Here is a 26,923-nt window from a genome sequence, read left to right as displayed (position 1 = left end):
CAATAGTGTCCAGATCCTTTCTGAGGTAATGAAGGGTAAAGGAAGGCTAAAAAGGCAGGAAGTGACTCAATATAGGAAAGCATCAAGTATAAGATTCTTTGGTGGGGCATGAAGAAGGAAGGAACTGAGATTTTTAGAAAACAAATTTGCCACCATCCAGTTCGCCTCCATTAGACTGGGGACAAATTGAAACGGCCTGGCTTAAAGGGCCATGCTCTCTCCATTTGGTAGCTGATGGCCTGGCTTTGAGTCCCATTACACATATATCCATAGTAGTCTGGATTCCCAAAGAGTTCCATTTGCTTACCAGAATTAACTTCTTTCTATGAAAAGTTTGTTTTCTCATGATCCATATTCAAGGTTTCAACTACAATTTCTACAAAATTCAAACTGAATATTTTTCAAAGAAAGGCACATCATTTTACAAATACTTATTCATCTGTCCTTGTATTTCAACTAATTTTTTCAAAAGGATTATTCCAAAGCTGAAAAAAAAAAAAGGTTTTGGTTTTGGTTTTATTACACATGACTTTCTTGAACTCCCCTTTGTTTCCTGACTCAAACAGAATCACTCCATTACTATTTCAACTTCAAGAGACATAAAAAAACTATTGCCAGGGGCTTCCCTGGTGGCGCAGTGGTTGAGAGTCCGCCTGCCGATGCAGGGGACGCGGGTTCGTGCCCCGGTCCGAGAAGATCCTACATGACGCAGAGCGGCTGGGCCCGTGAGCCATGGCCGCTGAGCCTGCGCATCCGGAGCCTGTGCTCCGCAACGGGAGAGGCCACAACAGTGAGAGGCCCGCGTACCGCAAAAAAAAAAAAAAAAAAAAAAAAAAATTGCCTACCACCAATTAATTCTTACAATATTATCTTTGCCTGCACTCTTTACAAAGCTCCGTTTAACTTTCCTCCAACCTCCCAACATAATATATATAGGATAACCATAATGATCATGGTTATTAATATTCTTACTGTATTAGAAACAGCGTCTATACATTAATTATTTATTAAAGGGAACAGTTTTTTTCAGGTTCACACTTGGCCTTCCCAATACCATTGCTTCATTTGCACAGATTTCTCATGAACCTCTTTTCCTCTTTAGCAAACAGAGCTGGCCTAACCTTTAAATCTTAGAATTTATAAAATTCGGTTACTTCCATTGCCTTTTCTGAAATGAGATTCCTCTTTTCTCTTCCTTCTTCCTACCTCCCATCCCCAATCCATGCTCTATTCTCTTCTGAAATCAGGTTCTAAATATAATGGCTTTATGAAACCATATTTCAGGCTTTTGTATCAAAAAATGAGGTTCTCAGAGATGGGGGAAGGAACAGTATCTAGTATAGTGGGTGTTCAATAAATATTGTTTATGGTGAAATATTTTTTAATTTTATGATTTTTTCTTTCTCCTCAATTCTTATTTTAACATATTTATTTACTTTGTGATTACCAATTATCCATTAAAAGGACACCTGGAATAGGCATCCCACAAAGGCTACAGTTATTACCATATTATAATAATAAAATAAATGTGTTTGCTGTGTATATGCTGAGTTTAAGCCATTCTACTCAATATATGTTTACCTAAATTTATCTTCATAAATGTTAAGAGCTAGCATATTGCTAAATTATCATGTGGTGAAGCTCTAAGATTTTCCTGAATCATAAAATTCTCCCATCAATTGTTTTTCACCACCTCATTCACTCCCCTTCTTTCAAACTCTTTCTCTTAAGCCCCTGAATATGCTAAATCCAAACTATCAAACCCTCCCATTAAACTCTCTCCACCTTGTGAACTGAACAGTTAACCCTTATGCTAGTTTCCATCCCATAATAGAGGTTTAATGAGTTTCTGCCTCAACACATGGATAAACTTCATTAGCAGCCATGTGTCTCAGCATATTAAAGGCCCTTTAATGTCTTAAAATTGCCCTATTTCAGTTGCTATTGTATAAATTCAAAGAATTCTTATCTATGGCGCTGAGGAGGTTGAAAGTGGTGATGGGCCCCCTACAGTTCCAGACTGAGGTATTTAATTTTATCCTGCTGGTACGCCTGACCTCGAATTAGGGTTTCTATTTTATATACATTAGTGTATTATCACATTGGCATCATTTTAAAAGATGAACAGCATCAGTAAAAAACACCCTTTCCAGAAAGAGAAGAGCGACTTTGTATCTCTGAATCATCCATGCTGCTTCTGACCACGGACAGGAGCCCTAATCTCATTTAATGCCCTGTCTTCCTTTAGAACTCCTTACCTGACTGGCTCTTCCCTTCTTAACTGCTGGTCATTTCTGTGGCACAACACCTGACATCTACGGGCACTTAATACCTGTTTGTAGAATGACTGAATGAACAAAGTAAATAAGAATACTACTAAATTCTACTAAATAGAATGCAAGCCTAAGGGACATGGTACAAATTTTAATTCTGCCAGTGGCAGGTCGTATACACTGGACTAAGGCATATTTATAGTTTTGGTCCTCAGTTTCCACTATATGTGATAATGCTTGTTTTTATTACTTCATATGGATAGAGTATTAACATTTGTCATTTTAATGAGTGAATTGGGAATGTTATAAGAAAGTCTCTCTTTAATTTAAAAAAAACGGTTTAATAGTAATGACCATAATAATAGTAACTATTGCAGTAACAGTAATGGGCCTGGAAATGGAAGATCATCCCTTTGTAATTTCCTTGCTCTGGCTCTCAGTCACTTGATGAGGCAGTATGTTTAAGGATCCTGCCGGTTCTTACCTATTTAGAAGACACTTAAACTAGTTTTCATTGTCAATTTGTATTAAAACGATAAGTTTCTCATTTCCTCTGAATGGGTTATGAAGAAAAATATCTGTATGCCTTCTTTTCCCCTCATGAGTTAGCACAGAAGAGCTCGGACTGCAGCAATACTGTCTGATTTGAATCTTGGACCAGCCATCTAGGACCTCTGTGACACTGGACAAGTTACTTGACCTCTCCTGGTCTCATTTTTCTCCTCTTTGAAATAAGAATAGCACCTGTGTCATTAGATTAATATGGCTTAAAGGGTTATATTTGTAAAAGATTTCTGTTAAAAAAAAAAAAAAAAGACAAAAGGCCCAAAATGGAGTCATTTGTGCTAAGCCCCACATCATCAAATCAAGACTTAATACCTAACTTAACTATAGTTTTAGCCTCCCCCAAGAATGAAATCTTAAACAAGTCAATCTGGAATTACCTGGTCAGCACTAGTGAGGTAATCTGCCTGAGAGACCCCTGCCATCCCCCCTAAAGGAAGATGATCTTGCCACAAACAGCTGTTTGCTGGTATAACTTCCTTGTCCTGCCACCTTCTGCCTATAAAAGTCTTACATTTGGTAGAGCTCTTCAGAGCTCCTTGCTATTTGCCAGATGGGATGCTGCCCAATTCTTGAATCATTTAATAAAGCCAATAAGATCATTAAAATTTACTCAGTTGAATTTTGTTTTTTAACAGATTTGGAGGCAGTGGTGGGATCCAAAGGAAACTTCTGATGGCTTCAGAGATAACGAGAAACACAGGCACTGGTACCTGTAAACCTTTGAGTTCTCTGTCTGTCTCATCATTTTCAAGGGCTGTGGGTAAGTTCCTCTCAGCTCTGAGTTCTGCTCTCTTTGCATTGAGCTCCTGATCCAATTGGCTTTCCAGTGCAAGGTTAACGGGCCAGTCTAGTATGACAGCAGGCTCTAACAGAGTGCCAATCCTTAGCCCTTGGTTAGACCACAGCCCCAGTCCAGGGCTTAGTGGGTCAGCGTGAGCTGGCAGACGGTCCCACCTGGAACCTAAGTCCCTAGCCCTTGGTTAGTCCACAGTCCCCATTTATTAGAGACTGTTTAGTCTGTAGTTCCTCATTGGGAACAGCTGGTGGTGTCCACCTAGCACCTTCTCTTGGCCAGTATGCAGTAACATGTCTTTGGTTACTGCTGGTATGTTAGTGTGCATATGAGGTAAAGACCATTGCTAATGGGAATCTCGGAAGACAAAAGTCACAAAATTGATGGGTATGGTTGAGCACTTAAAAGCTGTCAGAGCGCTTGTCACCTAACTCAAAAGACTCCTGTGTTAGGATAAACTGGTCACAGAACAGGTTAGACTGACACCAGGTCACCTGCCGATCCCAAGAAAATTTCCACACAACAAGGTGTGCTGTAAAACACCACACAATCCCCAACCCAGTGCCACATCCCTCTTGGGTATTAATTCTGGCTCCGAGAGACCCAAGGCTTAGCTAAAAAAATTAGGATCCTTACGTTTCAAAGAACTGAGTACACTACCTCTGGCACACCTGCTTATTTTATGTCTAAGAACTATGGTCCCGGAAGCTATAAATATCTTAACAACAATGGCAAAACCTTACTAAAGACAACCTAGAATTACAATGGCCATTATAGGGAATGTTCCAATTAGACATGATCATTTAAGAAAGCGTGCCTTAAAACAAGGGTTCCCAAATCAAACAAATAGAATGGGATACCTACTGTAATTGGCAAGCAGAGGCTCCAAAAGGCTCCAAAGTTCCAAACTACCTTCACTGAAAGATGTGTTATAAAAGGCTAATGAAAAGACTCAAGAGGTACCTAAAACCAAAGACCACAGGAGGGACACAGTTCCTACTGCTCCCCTCTACCCCCCTTTGCTGTAACATTCCTTCTACTGGCTTCTGTTTGAATTGTCTTTCCATTCTGAAGAGACTACAGGACTGAACAAGTCTGCCAAGTTAGTGGCCATACAGACACCCCCATATCTACCCTCAAAGGAAGGTCCCCATATGCACCCCTCCCAGAGTTGACAGGACTCCGAGAGATTTTCTGGTAAACTGCTACATTATTCCCTTAAACAGCCAAGGAAAAATAAAATTAAAATTAATGGAAAAACCTTGTCAAATTCTGGTAAATACTGTAGCCTGCAGATGGGATCCTGGGAAACTGGCAGAAGCCAGCAGAGTGAGAGTTCTTACCAGAGGGAGCTCTCCTGAATTTCTGTCTGTTATGCCCAGTTGGGAGAGGAAAATAAAATTTCACATTGCCCCTTCCTTTCTAAATCCAGATCCATTGGTTATTGATCCTTTCTCTCCCAAGGACGGCTGTTACCTTCTTGTTTGTCTTGTTTTACGTCCTGAGAACTTGGCTTGTCAATTTGAGGGCCTCAAGATATGACTGGGCAGAAATGTAGGTTACATCCCATTTGCAGCTAGATATGGCTGGACAGAAATGTGGGTTAAACTCCATTTGCAGCTTGGGTACTGGCTATCTTTGGGAGTGGCTCTGGATCTTGGGAGGGTAATAACTTTTGCACCCTCTTTGGGGACATCTCTTGAGTCCATAGGATTGTTCAATACTGCCAGTATTTTTTATTTCATTTTATTTATTTATATTTATTACGTGTGTCAGCTGAAAACTGACAAGATATTTGAAAGCATTTTTTAAGTAGCTCTGTGATCAGAAGTTGGCCAAACTGGAAGCTGATATTCAGAGCCTGACAGAAAAAAATTTTTAAACCTTCTCCCCTAAGATAAATGAAACTAGGTACCCAGGAGGAAAAAAATAACAAAAACTATTCTGATGCCTTTGTGGAAGGATTTACTAAAACATTCCGAAGACAAACAGCTCTAAATCCAGAACATAAATTTTCATTTCCATCTTAGTTGGAAATCCTCTCCCCAATATAAAAAAGCAAATTGAAGATAATGTGGTTGAATAAGCAAATCAACCCCTTGATAATCTTTTAGGCTACAACCCACTTCTTTGAGAAATTAAAAGCAACTGCCCCTATCTTACAAATTTTTGCAAAACCAGAAATGCAGCTCTAGAAACAATTCGAAGTCCAATCCCCAAACCTCCCCTATTCATCTCAAAAGACTTGTAGGTATTGTAAAAATTCTGGCCTTATGAAACAAGAGTCCTTCTTGGACGAACTTGCATTCTTTTCCTGTGCCTTTGAGATGTAAATGTTCTACCAGGTCTTCTCCAGGAAATCGTATCTAGGCCATATCTCTTTGAAATGCAAACTCCAGGGAGGTAATTCTTACCAAAGGGAAAAAAGGGGGTAGGGAGTTATTTGGAACTCAGACAAATGAAAAATCTTAAGTGTCTTCTTCACAAATATTAGTGAAAAGCTTCAGCCATCTGAGCCTTAACTTATTCCATCTGCCAGACACACAATTTTGATCCAACTTATTTTATATAACTAGTGAGTTTTATATTACTGTACCTAATTCATGGCTAAAATTTGAGAATGGAAGCACTAAGGTCTCTGAGTCAGTCTGTATGTTTATGTGTGTCTATAAAGACAGTTGACACTTGAACCACAAAGATTTGAACTGTTTGGATCCACTTGTTTGCAGGTTTTTTCCAAGAGTAAGTATTTCAGTACTATATGATCTGCAGTTGGTTGGAACCATGTATACAGAGGGCGGATGATGAGTTACACACAGATTTTCCACTATGCAGAGGGTGGGCACCCCTGAATCCCACATTGTTCAAGGGCCAACTGTATATGTGTTGTAGATGTGTGGTATTTTCTACCTCTGGATGGTATTGCTAAGATTAATTTGTAAAGGGCTCCATTTAATTGGTTTAAAAACAAATGCTATATAAATTAAACATAGTCTCAGAAATATGAAAACTCAAATGTTTTTCAAGTTCACATGACCTAGGATAATCTTCAGTAAATAAAAGCTAGTTTAAGTTTGTTGGCTTAATTAAAATAGATATGTCTTTAGAGTTATCAACATTGAAAATAACGCAGACGTACAATTTTATTCTACCTGGGTTTACTAGTCAAATAAGTTCATGTTATCTCCATTACAAAATTTTTCAGCAAGAAAAATAACTTGGTATGATAAAATTTTCATGAGTAATCTAAACATAACTGTTAAGAACAAGTGATTTAAATAGATGTAAGTGGGTAAGCGTTTCCACTTTCCAGCAATAACTACGGTTTATGGTATATCTACTTAAATAGTTTCCCCAAATCTTTTTGGTAACTTGAAACCTTAAGAGTTTTGCTAAGTTAAATTAAATGATGAATAGTCACTGACTATCTAGATCATTTCCATATAAATACTGGAACATTAGTCCTGAACACAGGTTTATCTTTTAGCTTCTTATTACTGAGAAACTTGGGTTTATTAGTAGACATGGGTTTTTTTTTTTTTTGCTACATTGGAAAATTTATTATGAGAAAGAATATACTTCTAGAAATTATGAAATGTATTTATAAATTTGCCAATCCACAGAATGCCCATATAAGAGACAGTCCACAATTTCTTACATCTTAGTTTTCACTATGAATTAAGGATTCATTCCTTATTTTCAATATTATCAATATATGTAATTAAAACTACTTAGAAAAAATAAGGGTGAAGGAAAACAACTGTGTATGAAAAGTAGGTAAGGAAAGTAAAATGACTGATTGTTCCAAAATGAGAACGAGAAAAAAAAAAATAGGACAAAATTGTAGAAAGTTTGTGGAAAAGGAACCTTGGGAAACAAATTTTATGTGTAGTCAGGCTGGCTAAGATTAGAATGAATTTATTTACGTTTAAAAAAAATGAGTTTTAATATCAAAAGTACACTAGTATAAAATTAGAATTGGTTTTCTCTGTTAAAATTACAAGGTTTTATTGGACTTTTAGTCTGCTTTTGATAACGGATTGTGAAATTTTCTTTATTTTTTAAGTAATCTGCCTGGACAGTGAAGATTTTGTGTCTTACCAGCAACTTACTGTGCTTCACACTGTCTTTATCAGGTCTTTGACTGCTTGAGAAAACCCAATCTTCTCAATATTAAAAGAGCTAAGTTTTGCTTACAACTATGTAACCTTCTGTATTTGCCTTTAACAGTATCTACTGTCACTATTAAATGGATATTTTTGACACACTTCCCCCCAAATCAAATTCTAAGTGAAGTTTTTTGACTTCAAACTTTCTTTGGGATTTTCCAGAGGGCCCCTGGAACATCTCAAGAGATTTATTCTGTCTCCTCATAAAAAGAAAGATGTTAAACTAAATAGGCTTATTTGATATGTTAAATTAAATAAGAAGCATTGCCAAATAGGTAACAGTAAGTCTTCTCTATTTTGTATTTGTATATGTTATAAGTGTTCCAGAAATCGTATGAAATTCTTAAATGTTAAATGTTCTGGTAAAATGTTATCAGTCGTAATTCCAGTTACTATCTTAAAATGTATATCACAGAAATAAATACACTTCCTTGGCAAATGAGTTCTCATCAGATCTTAACAGTGGGCATTTTAAAGTCTTTTATAATTTACAGGCAGTTATTGTTTTACTCTGATATTTTTGCAAAAGTGAGACTCATGGAAAGGACCTTACCAAGTGCTTCTGACCACTGACACTGCTGCAAAAATAGAAGGCACTGAACCTTGGGTACATATCTCACAGCTGAGGAAGGTTCCACCTGACATCTGCTCCTGGGCAAACTCTGGAGACCTGCAAATTAAACTGACTAGGAAGAGAAGTAGCTGACATCAGTATAGACTGCTTCCACCCAAGATGCTGAATCAAGACTTCATACTTTAACGAAACATTAAAAACACTTTCTTCTTCTCTTTGTTTCCTTTACTGTGGCATTGGCCTGGAACGACAACACCATCATATCTCCCAGGCCATTACTAAGGGGGATAACCTTTTAGACTGCTGGATTTGCCATTAAAAACTCCAACCTGTCCATAATGCTAGAGACCCCCTGGTCCTTCCTGTGACCAATTTTTCTTCTATTCCTAATGTCCTGTAAACTACAATTGAACCCCCCTTAGAAGTCACTTAGAGGGTCTAACTTTTATGGCCAGGACATTCAGTGCCTTGTTTTTACTTTTCTCTGATTATAGCTGTACTTGCCCAACTAGACACAATACCTAGACAAACCATAGTACATTTGCACCTCGACGTTCTTATGATTATCTAAATCAGATCTTACCCCAATCGTGAAAAGATCTTACCAGCTGCACCCATTTTTGCAAGGAATTTAGAACAACTTTTTATTTGGGGCTAGGAGATTTACTTTCCAAATGCACTGAAAAACTAACTGACCCCTGGCTTGAATGGGCAAGTGCAACGATCCCTGCAAATGAATCCGTTAACAGTGCCACCTTCATGGGAATGATTTGTGCCCTGACATGAATAATCTTTGTCTGTGGTGATTATCATTCTCCTTGGGCTTATGCATACCTAGATGGCTGGTACATAACCAGGCAATGCCTCAGGTTACCTAGCTGTGCCCCTAACCATCCACAATCAAACTGAGGCACCTCATTGGTCAATTCCCCTGATTTACATTGACAAGTTAGAAGGGACCTATCAGAAGGCTTCAGGACTCAGGATTCGCTTCCTTTGGCAGGCAGGCACTTACTTCCCTGGTTAGAAGTGAGTACAAATGAGACTATGATCAGGAACCTTCCTTAACTCTTGAAAGTATTGCAGAATCCACTCCTAAAGCAATAGCTGCCCAAGAAAATTCCTTAGACTCTGACCAAGGTTGTTCTTGATAATGGGATAGCCCTTGATTATCTTTTAGCTGAACAATAAGGTGTTTGTGCTGCACTTGGATTAACACTTCTGGGGAAGCTGAAACTCAGCTACATAAAATCACTGAATAAGCCACTTGGCTTTAAAAAGTGACTCCTTCAATGAGGTCTTCCTTGATGTATTTGATTTTGAATGGTTTGGGTCTTGGGGAGCATGGCTCTGAATTGCACTCCAGACACTGGGAATTGTCTTGCTTACAATAATCATAGTAGTCTTCCTGGTGCACTTTAAATGCACGTTTAAGTGCATGTTCATGGTCACTAACCACCAAGCCAGTAACACCCTAAGACTGAAATGTCAGAAAAGGGATGAAGAGAATGACCAACTTAAAAAGTGTGAAACTTAAGTCATGACCTGTGAATAGCACACAGAGAATCAGCAAAAACTGTGAGATCTTCAGAGCAGTAGCTGGGAGTGGCATTAATGCGTTAAATTTTGATCACATCTCTAAGGCTGAGTTTGATCAGAAGGTGAGAATTGTTAAAAAAAGAGACAACTGGCCCAAAATGGAGTTACTTGTGCTAAGCCCCACTTCACCAAACTGAAACTTACAATTTTAATATAGGTTCACCGGCCCCAAGAATGGAATCTTAAACCAGTCAATCTGGAATTACCTGATCAGCACTAGAGAGGTAATTTGCCTGATAGACCCCTGTCATCCCCTAAAGGAAGGTGACCTTGCCACAAACAATCAGCTCTTTGCTGGTACAACTTCCTTGTCCAGCCCCCTTCTGTCTATAAAAGTCTTTTGTTTTGTATAGTGCTTCAGAGTTCCTTTCTATTTGTTAGATGAGATGCTGCCCAATTCATGAATCACTGAATAAAGCCAGTAAGATCTTTAAAATTTACTCAATTGAATTTTGTTTCTTAATACTCTGAACAATACCTGGCATATAGCAAGTGTTTATAAGTATTTGTTGAAAAGTAAAATAAATTATATTTCAAACTTTAAAGAACTTTCATTATATGTATAAAATAAGCACTTTTGTTTGCCTCTTAAATACTACACTCATCTTTTTGTTTGTAATGTTTTTACTCACCTTTCCATTTAAAAACAATTTCCCTAAATCCTAATTAAACTTAGAGATTGTGCCACATCTTGATTCATTATGACCACCCCAAAGCAGATATAGAATGCTAAGTAAATTGCATGTTCATTTTATCTTTTCACTTAGAAAGCATACTTTTATATTTTTCAGTGCAAAATCTAGAATGTCCTATCACCACCCATGGATTAGGCTAAAGCAACCCCAGTCTATAGAGAGCTCTCCAAGTAGCACAAGAGAGGACGTGGTCTCTTTTCTCCCTCTTCTGTGACCAACAATCAAAGACTTCATTGCTGGCCTTTGTCCAGACTTTACCAACCTGACTCATCTTAATAGTGTAAATGTGGACATGCTTTTACATGAATTTCCATATTAGAAAAGTCTGCTCACTTAACACAAAGCACCATTTCAATCACAGACTTTCTTCCTTTCCTACTCAGCAGAGATCAAGAAGAAATGTGGAATATTGTTCTTTCTCATTTTGAATAGAAACTACTCACATTTTAACAAATTGATTTTTGCTGAAAATAAGCATAATAAAGTGGTTTTTTTTCATTGAAAGTGAGAGATTCCCCTGTGTCAAAATATAAGAATTATTTAGCTGTCTCCAAGAAGATGAATAAAACTATGAACATAATGGTTGACTTACTGAGAAAGAAAAATATATCATACAAAGACCAGAAAACAGAGTGGGAGAGAAAGGTCTGTAATGGCTTGGCTGCTAAAGGACATTTTTACGCTCATGCCAGCACTAAGTGCTCTTCCCAATGAATAAACCATATGTCCATTTTTATATGCTTCCTTTCACTAAGATTCTGCTACTTCACAATATTGCTTTTGTCCCAGTCCCTGCCTCATCTTCTGCAACCCCCAGCCTGGCTCCCCCATCCCTCACTTCACCTCCTTGGGCAACCAGTATTTGTGCCCTAGCTACCAACTTGAACATCTGCTACCTGAAAAAAAGAAAAGCCACCTCACTGCCTAACATCCTCCAGGGCAAAAAGTTTGAAGGATTCAGCATCCTCAAAAAACAGACACAGAAGGGAAAAAAAAAAAAGAAGAAGAAGCATATCTTTTCCAGCTCAGTAAATCCTATCTGTATAAAGATTAAATGGATAACACTTTTAAAAATTCTTCAATGCAAGGAAGTCCATGTTACCAACAACGTACTGTCTTTCTTTATGCATAGACAGAGACCCACACATTTTATTTCACATTTGCAAGCATCTCTTTTTCAACATATTACCATATAGAAGAGAGAGATCATATATATAACTCTAGAGAACAAAATGTCAATATTTTCCCTCTTTCTCCTGGATGGTTTTCTATCTCTCTCTCTCTCTCTCTCTCTCTCTCTCTCTCTCTCTCTCTCTCTCTCTCTCTTTATGTCCCAGAACACTTCCCCAGCTGAAGGATAAGAAAATATTTTCACTGAATTAAAGTGAGCCCTGTGTTAAAACAGCTTGCCTGAATCCAACCAGAGCCCTTCAGCCATGGCTCACGGGCCCAGCCGCTCCGTGGCATGTGGGATCTTCCCAGACCGGGGCACGAACCCGCATCCCCTGCATTGGCAGGCGGACTCTCAACCACTTCGCCACCAGGGAAGCCCCAGAGCCAATTTTTTTAAACTTCATTTCAACACTTGGTCAGCGGCTCTTCCTACTCCATTCACTTCTAGCAGCAGACTCGTCTCCAACCTGAATTCCCATCACCGTATACCTTTGCCCTCAAGCTTTTTACTAGTCTACTTCCTTGATATGTTTGCACTTAATTTGATTCCATCCTTCATGCTTTTTTCATTATTCTTAGTTCATACACACCACATAAATTATCACTTTTGTTTTTTTCAGTTCCCCATGTGCCCCCTTCACACCAATTCCAAATAAATACTTCCGATTCTCATCCATTTCATCCAAATTAATTCAGATTCCCTCTCCTAATCCCCCATCTCCACTTCTGCCTCCCCTCCTATCCTTCCTATCCTTTCTACCTCCCTTCCTATCCTTTCTCTTTCTCAAAGCATCTATTTTCCCTCCATGCTTGTCTCTGCAGAAGGTTTCATTGGCAAAATGCTTCTGGAGGGTGCAAGGCCATTGCTTCCTGTGTTGTTTTAGGAAAGTCATGCTCTACATTACTGCCAACTTCAATGGGCCAAGGCCTGCATGTCCAATTTCACCCTCCATGAGTAATGTCCTTGTATCATCACCCCTACACTGAAATTATGGAAGTGAGGAAAGAAAAGCTTCTTGTTCTTTGGTGGCATTTAACTTTAAGTGGTTTATTTCTAGTTTACATAAAGCTGTTTTTGCACAAAATCACTGCTAATCAAGATCATCGGCAATAGTCACAACTATAACCAACCCTATGACTATCCTTAATGAGCACTTACCATCTGCCAAGTATTTTACATGTTTACTCATTTAATCTTCAAAACAATCTAGGAGGTAAATTATCCCTATTTTACAGATGAGGAAACTGAGGCTCAGGGAAGATACATCATGTATCCAGGTCATAAATCTAGGAAGTTGTAGAGCCAGAATTCAAACCCAAGTCTCCCTGACTGCAAAGCCCTGCTCTTAACCACTCTGCGGTACTGCCTTTCTAATAATGCATGGTGCCTTCTTGGGTAAATTCCCCACGGGGAGGAGTCTTTCCACTTTAATTCGCTATAAGGCAAGAGGTTGCAGGTGCTGGGAAACATAATGAGTTCCACCTTGATAATCACTCTGAACAGAAAATGCCCAAAACACAAAGCACAAAATATACATCACTCCTCAGAGTTATCCTTCTAACACATCCATTGGAAAGAGGGGATAGGGAAAAGAAGAAAATGCTCTGGACTCACCCCCAAACAAGACTCTCCGCTTCCCCAGAGCCGTCCAGTCTCATACTAGGCAGGACATAGCCTGTCTCACGTCAGTAATGAAAAAATGTGCTCATAAGCATGAATTCCACACCCCCAACAATGCTCAACCTTCTTGCCTCATCCTGCCTTCTCTGGTTTCCTGCGGGGAACAGGAGATGAGTCATGGCTGAAGCCTGGGAGCACTGCAATGTCTTCTCGTTACTTTACTCATTGACTTGAGAAAGAAAGACATATAAATAAAAACGACCTCCAGGACAATATCAGAGAGAGGAAAAAAAAAAAAGCTGAAAATAGCAGGAAGCTTTCGCCTTGATGTATGTGGACTGGAGGACTTGAACCCAATCTCCAATGGGAACCCTGAGTGGCACCTGAACCTGAGCCACAGGTTCAAAAGTTACCTTATGGGACCTTCCCATGAACCAAGCAAGGGCAGAAGGGAAAGTCAGTTCGGAGTTAGAGGAGAGCATGCCTAAGTCCTGTGGTGTGAAGAAGCAACGTCCATGCTCATCCCCCCGTGGGAGTACCTTCCAGGTTCGCGGTGGTGACGGCTTCTAGTCACACATTATGCACTCCTACCTCAGGGAAGCTTCTCTGTCCTGCACAAAGACATTTCACAGACCCCCTCCCCCCAGAAGATTAAAGCTGAGAGGGGCCTTAAGATCCAGATTGTTTGGCAGATGTGGAAAATGAGGCCACCAGTGAGGTAAAGCGATGTGCTCAAGGTCACAAAGCTAGTTAGTAATAGCACTAGAATAGAACCCAGGTTTCCAATGAACTTTGCACTGTACACTTCCTTGGTGACACAGCCCACAAACCACCACAGAGTACCTGGAAGACAGGCAGTGAGCCCGAAAAGAACTCTCACCAACACATCTCCTAGCCTAGATCCAATCCCCTATTTCTCCCTGACAACACTCTGATTCTGCTGTTTATACTTTCGGAGCTTTTCCCTGTTCAGCTTGTACTGTGCACGCAGTATGCAAAAACCACACCAGCAATACACTGTCAGGGACTCATTAAAAAAACCCCAATGGGGCTTCCCTGGTGGCGCAGTGGTTGAGAATCTGCCTGCCAATGCAGGGGGACACCGGTTCGAGCCCTGGTCTGGGAGGATCCCACATGCCGCGGAGCAACTGGGCCCGTGAGCCACAACTGCTGAGCCTGCGCGTCTGGAGCCTGTGCTCCGCAACTAGAGAGGCCGCAATAGTGAGAGGCCTGTGCACCGCGATGAAGAGTGGCCCCCGCTCTCCGCAACTAGAGAAAGCCCTCGCGCAGAAACGAACACCCAACACAGCCAAAAATAAATAAATAAATTAATTAAAAAAAAAAAAAAAGCCTCTTCAAAAAACCCCAATGATAGTAATTGCTCCTACGATGCTAACCCCAAGAAGAGACACCAGCCCTAAGCTTCCAAACCAGAGAACAAAGACCAGATTCAAGGAATATGCTAATCTCACTCTCTTCTCTGCAAACCCCCCTCTACCAAATTATCCCATCGCTCCCAAGATCAACACGATTCCTGGGAGTCACCACAGAAGTCCTGAGAAAAATATACAGTCCCCACCGGTCCCCAGCGCCCTTACCACACACATAGCAATGTAATCACTTTAGCAACTTCTCAGTAACAAGCTCATTAAAAAGCAATTTTGCCATCTCTCCATAAAGCATGCGCCAGAGAACAATGCAAAAGAGGAGATGCCAATTAATTATAGAATGATCACCTCTAATGAACTCTGAAACCCTCCTGCTGTTGGTGACTTTGATGAAAAATCAGGGATGCTGGAAAAAGAGTGAATAGGGACACCTTGGCTACCTTGCTCAATTGTGAATTTCAAATGTACCTCCTCGGATTCCACTGTTGATCCAAACTGCAAAATTACACTGATAAAACAATGAAAAGTACCAGGAAAGTGACAAGTGCACATATCACGTACGGTTGTGAGTCACACCACCAGAGCCCCTGTTCAGGCATCCTCAGTAGTGTCTGATTCTACACCATGGTTGTAGAATTATTGCCTCTGAAAGTGTCTCCAAGCCAGTGAGTGACAAACCCATGTCCTGTGCTCAGGACACCTGGAGATCCTAAGGTAACGAGTGAGTCGCCTGCTTCCCCACCCAGGCCCACCTGCCTCTCTGCACCTCCTAGTTGGCATGGATGCCACTTCTCGGAACACAGAGAAGCCCTTCCCACCATGAGGCTAAAGGAGGAAAAAGAAGAAACCACGTGCGGTCAACTTGTACCACTACCTGTGTGAGTCCTCTGGTGGGCCTTTAAGTGGGAGCTTTTTGTATAAACTTTCCGGCACCCGTTAAACTGACAGCGGTGAACCCTCTTCTTGTTTTCGGGGCATGCCTCAGCCCCTACCCCTCCTTGTTCACTGTCGCTCTGTCCACTCTTAACTGTCCCAGCTGCCGCCACGGCTGCCGCTGCTGTTGCCACCCCTCCCACCTTTACTGAGCTGAGTGCAGCCTTCTTGGCCACCAGTTTCAACGTCACTGTGCCATCCACGGCTGAGAGAGTCTGTGAGGTTTTGACCAGATGGCGGCTGAGCTCAGGGGACGAGGGGGGCGTTAATGAGGTCACTGCGTTGAGCTGGGCCTGGTTGACGGCTGTGTAGCTGTCTAGAGAAGAGCTGGTTGGCTGGAGGCTGAGGCAGGTCTCAGATAGCAACTTGTCCCGAGAGAGCAAAATGTCCACTGCCGAACTCTTCTCACAGATGGTCGCTTCCACAGGGAGCAGCAGGGGGTCTAAGCGCCGGAAACTTTCCTCAATGCACGGGGGAGGAGAAGCACGGAGGAAACAGTCTAAGTCCTCACCAAAGGTCTCCGAGATCCTCCTAGGCTCCGTCTGCAGGTAGCGTTCCAATTCAAGGCATGTCTGCAGAGGGGAAGGAGGGAGGGAGAGAAACAGCCATCAGAAGCAAAGAACACCACGAGACCACATGTTGACAGGCTGAGGAAGAAGATACAGGAAGGAACAGAGAATGTTTCATGGCTCGTATCTGAAATTCTCTTGTTGAAAGGTCTGACCTTGTTATTTTCTCCCTGGACACTTCTGAAGGGTTCACAAGGGTCACATGATATGAGTTCAACTACTATAGTTAATGGGGAACTAGAAGCCCAGAAGGGCTATCTCACACCATCAAGTTCCCTGAGAACATTTAATGTTAAAATGGTCTCATGCTCCACAATCCAATTCAGCAGGTGAGATGCTCTAAGCCTCCCTAGGAGCTCCCGCGCAAGCAAGAAGCAAATAGAATCAGACAAGATTTTCGTATCAAGACTCCCCACAGTCCAACTTAATTTTTCAAATAGACTTTAGCAAGTCACAAAAATAGGCCAATTTTCCAACTTGCCCTTTAGAAGAAACCATGCCCACCCAAACTAAGTCATGAGCTGAACCAACAGCAAGCCCTGCCTTGGGAATGGATTCCCTAACCAGCAGGAATGGACACTGTTCTAAAGAACGCCTTGTATAAAACCTTTGATGCACATGACAAAACCCCCATTGTTTACAGCAAGTTATTCAAAATACAATTGCTACATACTGTGTGGCAAGGAGCATGAGTCCCATTACAATAGTTTGACATCTCTGACTCCACGATAAAAATAAGTTCTATCATAGCTATTTGAATTGGTACAGATAAGACACAATCTATTTCAATATAAAGTTTTCACCCGGTAAAGAAGTGAGGAAAAAGAAACCAAAAAAACAGAAAGGTTCAGAGTTTCAACAAATCTTCATCCATGGTTCATGTAAGTCTTTGTAAGATGGGGGAAGCGCTATTAATGGCCAAAGCGGATTTTAAGTTTATAATCTAAAAGCTCTCCTCACTTAATCCTACTCTTCGAGAATCTGGTAGAAAACCATTGTGCTAACTTATACTATCAGTTCAATTTGCTCTTAACTTCTGGGCTTCAACAAAGAAAACACTGATGGCAAATTTAAAATGTGACTAGCTCCTAATTTACTGCCTCTGTAGAGCTTCTATGTCTTCAACCAATGTTCTGATTCTAGGTTTTTATTCTGTTAAGAATCTATTTTAATGATATACCTAGTTGTGTTGTATCTGTCAAGGATTTTATTTTGGTGACATTTCAAAAGATTGGTTTTTAATCAGCCTTCTGGTAAAACTCTGCATTACTGAATAAGAAAAGTAGATTTTTAACAATGAATCACCTTTGGGTCTCACTACTGATTTTTAATAGGATAAACTAATGAATGGTTCCAATCTTCATTCAACCCTCATGTCACAAGTGTTCACTCAACTACTGTGTTCACAGCAAGGTGCAAGGCTTTCTGTATGTTAGAAGAAGAAGACAATGATAGATCCATGTGATGTAGATGCAGAATAAACAATTACAAGCTAAAAATTACATGAATTTATAAGCAAAGTGGTACCAAATAACATAACAATAAAGTATGTTGATAAGTTCTTAGGGGATGAGTGGACAATGAATTCTGTACTCTATATTATGGAGGTATTAATCAAGGAAAGCTTATTGGAAAAGTAAGTTTGATTCTATTTTGCTTATTGATTAAATAATAGCTCTTGCTGAATAGTTTCCCACCACTTTATATCCGAAACAAGTACTACCACCTTCTCAGGTCTAGGAATTTGTCTTATCCTTATTTGCCCCTTTTCTGAATTCTATGTTTCAGAGATTTTCCCTTTCATTTTTCCATCTCATTGCTAAAAATTATCATTTACTTCTTTCCAATATTGAAACCCTCAGTGTTAGCCCCAGTCAATTCACTTCTGAATTATAAGATATTACCCCTGAAACCTCCCCTTCCCTTTTTAAACCATCATCTGCCAAGTACAGTGTCTGGTACCCATCAGGTATATAATGTCTATCAAACAAAGATAAAATCAACTTTAAACTATTATTTTGATCATTCTATTCTACTCCACTCTACAAAAGCCACCTGCTGACCCTAATCTGGACTAGGCTGAGGCTAGCAATCCTAGAAATGACCGCTAATACATGTCTTCTAGAACATAATTGTAATACTCCTTTAGCTTTGCCCAAAGAGCAGAACCAGACCATAGAGACACAGATATGTTTCAGGTAGAAATCAGCTGAATCATGGGTTATAAGAGGTCCTTCCCGGCCTCACACACAAGGACGATTTCACACTCACAGTCACCAGTGTCTGTGGATAGAGCTTTTGGATGTCATGTCATCTTACATATTTTTAGCTCACAGAATCAAAAGTCACTAAGAAATTGTTGTGATTATTAGGAAGCTCAGATCTCTTCATACTCTAAGGGATTCTAAGGAACTGAGATATTCTAAATGCATTTACACACTCTTCAGGGAGGATAAAAAATAACCTACCCAGGGCTTCCCTGGTGGCGCAGTGGTTGAGAGTCCGCCTGCCGATGCAGGGGACACAGGTTCGTGCCCCGGTCCGGGAAGATCCCACATGCCGCGGAGCGGCTGGGCCCGTGAGCCATGGCCGCTGAGGCTGCATGTCCGGAGCCTATGCTCCGCAATGGGAGAGGCCACAACAATGAGAGGCCCGCGTACCAAAAAAAAACAAACAAAAGTAACCTACCCAGTATGCCCTAGTTTGAATCTCAGATTGAATCCCAGAACACATGGATCACACTAATTATCTAAGGATGGAGATACTTCCCATCATTAAATGTGGGAAAATCTGGACCACTTAAGAGAGGTTATCACTTGCAATCCTAATACAAGGCATTATTATTCCATCTGAGAGTTAGAGAAGCATGAGTACCCATCAGAATGTGCTGAGTAGCCCTCTGAAATCATTATGGAATATTTTTGTCTTGAGAAATCTACTTCTTGTAATATTTGCTGGTGATGAAGCTTAGATAGAAAAGAAGACTTTGTCAACCAGAAACTCATCAGGAGTGTTGGAGATTAAAATGTTAATGAGGAGGAGGATTTCAATGTTAGATTATTTCCAAGCAAAAGAGACAGTTTATCGCCAATGTTTTTGAAAAATAATTATAAGAACTCCCTTAAGAAACGCCTATGATGTTTAATTGGAATTTAAGGTATCAGTATTTACTCAGAGATTTTAATACATATACACACAGAGGTATGTATAGAAATAAATGTGTATATGCATGTATGTGTATATATACATGTATTTCCTAGCTCCGTCAATGAGAAGAGTCTACAAGCAAAGACACCCCAGTAGCAGTGAGCACACCGGGCATGAAGATCTTGGTTTCTAAGTATCACTATCCAATAAAGGGAACCAGAGTGCCTTGGAGAAATAGTTGATTGAAAGGCTGAGGCAAAGAAAATAAAGGTGAGACTAGAATATACTGTCGTACCAGAAGGTAAGGAAGTGCTCATAAAGTGATGGAGGCATGTCAAAAAGACTCATGAGCCAACTTGAAGGAGTTCTCAAAGTCCAAATCTAGGCAACATGAGCAACAAAAATGAATAATGATAACAGATTCTAACCCATGGAATACGATTAATATCCATGAATCCATAGTGATATAAATAAACAGTTGAATAAATAAATAAATGGAGGAGATAGATCAGCTCCTACTTATAGTAAATTACAATTAATAAACAGAGAAGTATTAAAAATAGAAGTATTGAAATAGAAAATCGCCATTAGTCAAACAACAAAGTAGTAATGAGTACAGGCAAGAATCACCAATGGATGTTAAAATTAATAGATGAAGGTATAATGAGAAACAAGGTATTTGCCTAGTCTCAAAGCACCCCCCCAACAAGACATTTATTAATTACAAAAACAAAAATAATAATTTTACAGTAGAGAAACCTGGCATGCACCACCTTCACCATATGATGAAACTTTGCAGCATATCGATATCATGCTCCCCGGACATGATAGGCTGAAAAGGGCACAACATTATTCTGTGCCATTCTTGCCAGAAGTACCTAACTTCAATCTAATCATGAGAAAACATGAGACCAATACAAACTGAGGGCCATTCTACAAAATAACTGGCCGGTATTCTTTAAAAGTATGAAGGTCATGAGGAACAAAGGAGAAGCTGTCACAGATTGCAGAAAACTAAGGAGATAAGACAACTAAATGCAATGGATCCCTGCCTGGATCCTGGATGAGAAAAAGGACACCGGTGGGAAAAATAATGTAATTCAAATAAAGTGTATAAATTAGTTAATGGTATTTTATCAAGGTTAATCTCTTGTTCTGATACTTGTATTATGATTATGTAACATTAAGGGAAGCTGCAAAGAGTGTATACAGGAACTCTATATACAATTTTTGCGACTTAATATAAATCTAAATACTTGCAAAAGAGAGAGAGAGAGAGAGAGAGAGAAGAAATGCCCATCGGCACACTAGGAGTGTCTCCAGATTGCAAATTTCGATACAGAGTTCAAATGTTTGTCCACCAGAACCAGAGATTTACTCTGTCCCAATGACACTAGCCAGCAAACTCCAAATTGGAGTCAGCAGATGTCAATTTAATGACATAAATCATGGCTGTCTGGTACCTCACCTTGGAGAAATGAGACTTTCCTCAGCCTGACCTAACAATACAACTTAGGGCTTGAGCCACTGGATCAGCCTCCACCTTCTCAAAAATCCACTACCGTCAGCAATGGGGAGGAAACGCACCCAACTGCAAAGTGACTTTCTTATTATTTATGAGTCACAGATGAGTTTTGTGAAGGCTGTCCGATATCTCAATTTCGAAATGCATGGCTTCTTCTAGCTTCCTAACAAACATCACCTGAATTTGGTTTTGAAATGATCACCCTGAAATATTTTAAAATACTCTCCATTCTCTTCATAGCTTTCTTGTTGAAACATGCTTATTAAAATGATAATCCAAGACCTAGTTTTAAAAAAAGAAAAAAATTCAAACCTGTTAACTGCCATACCTGCTACTTCTATGATAGGATCCACAGGCAGAATTTGACAGAAAAGAGGATAATCCAAGTCTTGCAGGACAAATTAAGTTCACCAAAATCTCCCTGCTGTTGGCAAGAGGTAGTTACTTTCACAGGATCAAGAAATATGTAAGAAATTTGGTCGTATGTGGGCATGATGATGCCAAGGTTACCAAATGGCTCTTGTTCAACCTGTCCTTATCTCATCATAATTTACATGAAAATTGCCAGTCAAGATTGCAAATATCTCCAGGTGCTTTTGCCATTTCCCCTAAAACCCTCCCCCTAAAGGGTTTCCCTCACCTATTTTTCCTCTCCTTAACTTCCCCTCATGCCCATATGCTTGACACAATCTTTTATTTTCTCTCCCACTAATCATTCTTTCATCCAAAGTTCAGCATAAAGTCTATCTCTTTCAGGAAGCCTGGTTTAGGAAACACAGAGTTAACAAAATATGCTGGCTGTCAAGTGTTGAAAGACAACCCTCCTCAATCCTGGACAATTAAACTGTGTCTCCAAAATGAATCTAAGGGTCCATAAATTGGTAGCATGTCTGGTTTATCAGGATTATGATCTCCTTAAAAGCAATGACCATATTGTTTAAATCACATAGGTCTCAAACAATAAAAATAATCTTTTAGAGCCAAATTCTACCTCTGCTGTCTCAGATGGGAGATATGTCTAAGTATCTGAAGTGGTGTAGCATAAGCTTACCTCACAACCCCCATCCATCACCACCACTGGAACTATACCCATGTTTGGTTGGGGCAGACTCTAGTCCAGCCTCCTCAATGCCATCCCTTTAAAGCCAAATGTTTTTAAAACATAAAAAGTTCTAGGTTTTTTTTCTGTCTTTTAATTAGAACATAAGACAAAGCCATTGGTCCAATATTCTTGCCACCACTCAATAACTGTGTCACTAGGAGTAGTTATTTGTAGTCTTTGGATCCACATATACTTGAGTTAGTGAGTCAAAAAAGAAATAGAAGAAATAAAAGAAATGGCATTTTGCTAATGATTTCTTTCTGGAATAATATAGTCATTGAAATAAAGTGCCACCTACACTACTACCTATGTTCATAATCAATTATCAGTCATTTGTGTTCCCTTTAGCCAGCTGCCCTTCATTCTAAGTATTCCACCTATTTCATTCACTTAAAAGATCTGAGAGTTAAAAGAACAAAGAGATCAAACAAATTGGGGAAAGAACACAGAGGCAAAAATATGGGGAGATAACAGCAATCTCCTTCATGGAAACTTGCAAAGTCATGCTTCTTCTGAGATCAGACGACCTACTGATGCTTCCAGCAAGGAAGGGGTGAATTTTGGCTCCCAGAAAGAATGCTCACCCAGGTAACTGCACACGCACGCAGGTGAACTGCACTTGGCTGCCCATGGGAGCCCCTTCCTGACATTTATTATGTGTGGTTTTGTCGCGTGCTATTAACCATGGTGCCACAGTCCCCAAAGAGTCTGAAGTATAGAAACAGGGAGACGAACCTCTTACCTTTCTCCTGGGAGTGTCCCAAAGCTTAATTACTTTTCTGTGCTCTGAAACTCACACACAACCCAGAATGGAAATTCAAAGTGACACAAAACAAGCTACTGACAGTAGGGTAATTTGTGCTTCTTTTGTAAAGCAATCTTCTAAAATACTCATTCTTTCTAACATATTATTAACTAAGTTCACACTTCACACTTTTTGGCAAAATCTTTATTCTTCTAACTCCAAGCCAACCTGAAAACTCTATAGGATTGCAAAGATTGATATTTATGGGAACTTTGTGATTTTTTTTTTTTTCCCCTTCAAAGGATGGTATGATGTAATGGTTCTGACACATTTCTAGTCTTTTTAAATTAGGTCAGAGTTGAAAGATGGGAAAGGAAGTTGAAAGCATGGCCAGAGTTCTGGTACCAATTTTTCTGAGGGATTGGGGGAGGGAAAGGAAGCACCATAATTGATAAACTCAGTAAGCCTATGGGAGAACCTCACATAACAGGCACCTCAACTTTTTGCCCATCTTCCTGGGTTTCGACATTTCAGAGCAGTTCTGAGGAGGAGAATGTAACAGTGAACCTAACTCGTAGCAGAGAGGAGGTATGAACCAGTGACAAGAATCAAACTTGTAAGACCTAGAGATAGATTTTAAACAAATATTCACTTTTTCTTGACTTTCACTGCCAGAAAATATTTGGGTGGAAAGTTAGGAGAGAATAAATTCTGTCTAGAAATTGTGGGTGAGCAAGTATATGGTATAAGTGAAAATCTCTTACTGCGTTTTTTAGCTATTAGGTTAAAAAAAAAAGAACCCACATCAACAGCACACCCCAGAGGTACAACAGTATTACCCATCACTGTCAGAACTGCTGAACTCCGCAAAACCACCACAGCACTGTAACCAGTGTAAGATGCCATTCCTTCCCACTGTCTCTCACATCGACTGGTTGCTGGAGCTGAAACCAAATTAAGTATTTCCCTCTAGTAATCTGTAAATTCTGAAGAGACAGTGCTATGAAAATTAACTGAATTCTAAACAAACATGAAAGTTGGGAAATCTCTACCAAAACCCCTTCAGTGTTTCTCCTCCCCCAACTATTTTCAACATACAAAGAAAATATTTGTTGTATATTTTTCCTTTGGGGAGGCTGGGGAGAAAGGAGACAAAATTAAAGGCCTGGGGAGAGCGTGAGGTCTCTGAAATAGACAGCCTCAAATACCCCTTTCATCTCCCAAGGATTCCTTAGTTGCAGCGCATTAAAAACAAACCAACCAACAACCACCAAACAACTCAAATCCGAATTAAGAGTTAAGGCGAATTTTACAGCCATGTAACCTGCGCAGAGTTGGGGCCCACGTCTCGTACTCCTTGTCTCCCAGGCCTCCAACAACCTGGAAGAGCTCTTTCCTCCTTCACATTGTCTGTGACCCTTAAAATTCAGCGTCCACTAGGGACAAGGTGGCCCATGCACGAGAGGCCATCCCATCTTGGTTCGGGGTTCTTCTTCCACATGTTACTTTTCAGAACACACCAATGAGAAGTCTATCACTCTGGCCTCTACCTACAATTACTGCACCTACCCTACATCAGCCCTTAAGGAGAGTCACTCGTTCTCACCTGGCCACTGAACTATAACTAAATTCAACTTCTGAGTCATGGAGAGACACCCCTGCTCATCACAGCTAGATCACAGAACATGCTGGGGTCCACTATCAACTTGCTTCCCAGCTAAGTCTCCATTTAGCTTGACACACACTGGAGGAAATCCCATTTGTTACTTTAGAGCTTGAAAATAAGTTTCATTAGATGACTCTGCTTCAGTTATTATACTTTCATAGACAAAATAAAATTCATGCCTTAATAGTCAAGGAAAAATCATCCTACACTGAAGCAAAGACCCAGATCTGGGCTGAGAGTGTGGTTTAGAAAAGAAAAAAAAGTACAAGAGACACCCCCAAAGGAAAAGCCCATCACTGTGCGGGAGAGGGCCAACCAGTCCTCGCTCAAGAAGAAGGGCACCCTGCTCCAGCAGCTCATGAGAGCCCAAGGACTCGGGAGAAGGCCTCCCCCCTGAGGGGTGATGCTTCGCAAGAACAATGATCCTGACAGTTGCTCAGCTTCACCATTAATTCTCCATAAAGAGCAGTTTTTGCGATGAGCGCTTGTGTCAGGAGGGGCCTGATGGTTCAGAAACCTGTAATTATTCTTGGCTCGCCACCCCCCCACTGCCTCTGCACCTGTGTCAGTTCAAGGCACCAGCTGGCCATGTCTTGCCTCCTGCCTCTTAAAGGGGTGGATTGCGGCTGGGAGGGGGCGGGTGGGCAGGGGAGCCTTCATTGAAAACCCACATTCACGTTACTTGCCTCTTCTTCCAAAATGCAAAAACAAAACAAAAATTTTAAATTCACCAATCTCATCCCTTCCCCCAATGGGTCTTGCCAAAGGAAACAAACAAACATTAATTGGCTAGAGAGCCTTCATTCAAACCAAAATTACTGAAAAACACAGTAACAGGGAAAGGTCTGACAAGGGGTTATTAATCCTGTTTTACAACCCGCTCTTACTCACCCCCCTACCCGCTCCTGTGAACTTTGCACACACACGCACACACCCTCCCCAAACTCCCCGGGTCCCTCTGCACTGAGTGGCCAAGATCGGAACATGCCGAACCCATGACATCATCTCCCCTTCCTCTCCCAAATCACTTGCACAGGCTGACTCAGGCTACTGGGATTTTTTTTTTTTTTTTTTTTTTTAAAAGCAAGCTCATTTCATTGACTCCCTTCTGGACCATTGTTACATCCTTCTCAGTCGGGTAAATTAAATATATCCTTCCTCTACCTCCCATAAAAAATACGTATACATACATGATTGTTTTTCACCCCAAAGCACAGCTGCCCAGGTGTACAATGTATACACACACATACACACACACACATACACACACACAAACCCACTCGAAGCTTGAATTTCCCAAGAACGACAGGTTCAAATCCCATCGGGGCCCTCAGTGGCAGGTGCAATTTGGTGGCTGGTGATCACAGAGGATATTTTCAAAACCAAGAGAGTTGAAGCACTTCCACTGTGGAATGCTGAAGACAACGTAGCGGCACTAAGAGGAATGTTTGTTTTGCTCCTCAGACTTCGAAAAGTGACAGCCAAAGACATAATGAAACCAAGCCCTAAGCCGCTTTTCCTGACATAGATGATTGTACATTTACTTAATTTAGGGTCCTTGGAATCGATTTCCCAAAATATTCAAGGTGCCTGTGTGGGTGTGCTGCTGTGCTGCTCACCCCAGTTAAGGAAACAGGCCCTGTGTACCCTGAAAGGCAGAAGCAAGGGGGTTAAGAGCTGGCCCTGGAGACAGACTGCCTGGGTCCAAAATCAGGTTGTACTACTTACTAGCTCACGTCACTGCTGGGCAAGTTACTTGACCCCTCTGCCTCAGTTTCCTCATCTGTAAAGTGAGATAACAGAAGAACCTACACTGCAGAAGTGTGTGAGAGTTCAATCACTCTCAAGTGTCAAGCGCTTATAACAGGGCCTGAAACACACACTATGGATGCTATAGCCAATATATAATGTGTTCTTTTCATTACACATCTAAGAAGAAAATAAATATATCAAGGGCACAGAAAGGGAAGATAAAAACACCAAATAATTACCAGGGTAAAGCAAAGCTGTTGAGTGGAAAAGGTTAAGTGAGCAGGGGACTCCGGCTGCATGACCTACCTCACTGGGCTGTTTTCTCACCTACCAGGTGAATGGATGGGGGTTCTCAGGAACCTTCTAGTCTGGAGTTCCAGGAGGCTATGAAATAGTGGTGGAAGGGTAAAGAAACATGGGAATGGCTCATTCAGAACAGGTTTGAAGGAACAGACCAATGGTTTTGCTGCCCAACTGGCTGGTGAAAGGAAGGAGGCTGCAGAACCCAGAAGAAGGTGGTCTTTGGCCTCTTCACAGGCACCTCTTGGCCTCGCTCATGAAGCTTAAGACACTCACTAACCCAAGTTTACAGATACTATGAAACGAATTCTCTGGTTCACCGTGGATATGAG

General features: G+C 40.6%; 1 protein-coding gene across 17 annotated transcripts in view; it reads right to left on the bottom strand.

Moving 5' to 3' along the window:
* The window catches only part of KLF7 (Kruppel like factor 7), a 110,554-nt gene that overhangs the window by 53,290 nt on the left and 30,341 nt on the right, over window positions 1-26,923 (bottom strand). For 9 of the 17 annotated variants that reach the window (XR_004350839.1, XR_004350840.1, XR_004350837.1 and 6 more), the window contains one exon: window positions 15,727-16,357. Coding sequence is in view for 4 of the 17 variants with exons in the window: in XM_032638466.1 (XP_032494357.1) it covers window positions 15,727-16,357 (631 nt within the window). In the remaining 13 variants the exon portion in view is untranslated. Of the gene's footprint in view, window positions 1-15,723; window positions 16,358-26,923 lie in introns of all 17 variants that reach the window. The other 8 variants (XR_004350830.1, XR_004350831.1, XR_004350834.1 and 5 more) reach the window with 1 other exon arrangement.

This window comes from Phocoena sinus, chromosome 7 (assembly GCF_008692025.1).
Source record: "Phocoena sinus isolate mPhoSin1 chromosome 7, mPhoSin1.pri, whole genome shotgun sequence".
NCBI lineage: Eukaryota > Metazoa > Chordata > Mammalia > Artiodactyla > Phocoenidae > Phocoena > Phocoena sinus.
The sequence above is the reverse complement of the archived record's forward strand: the minus strand, read 5'-3'. Positions and strand labels throughout refer to the sequence as shown.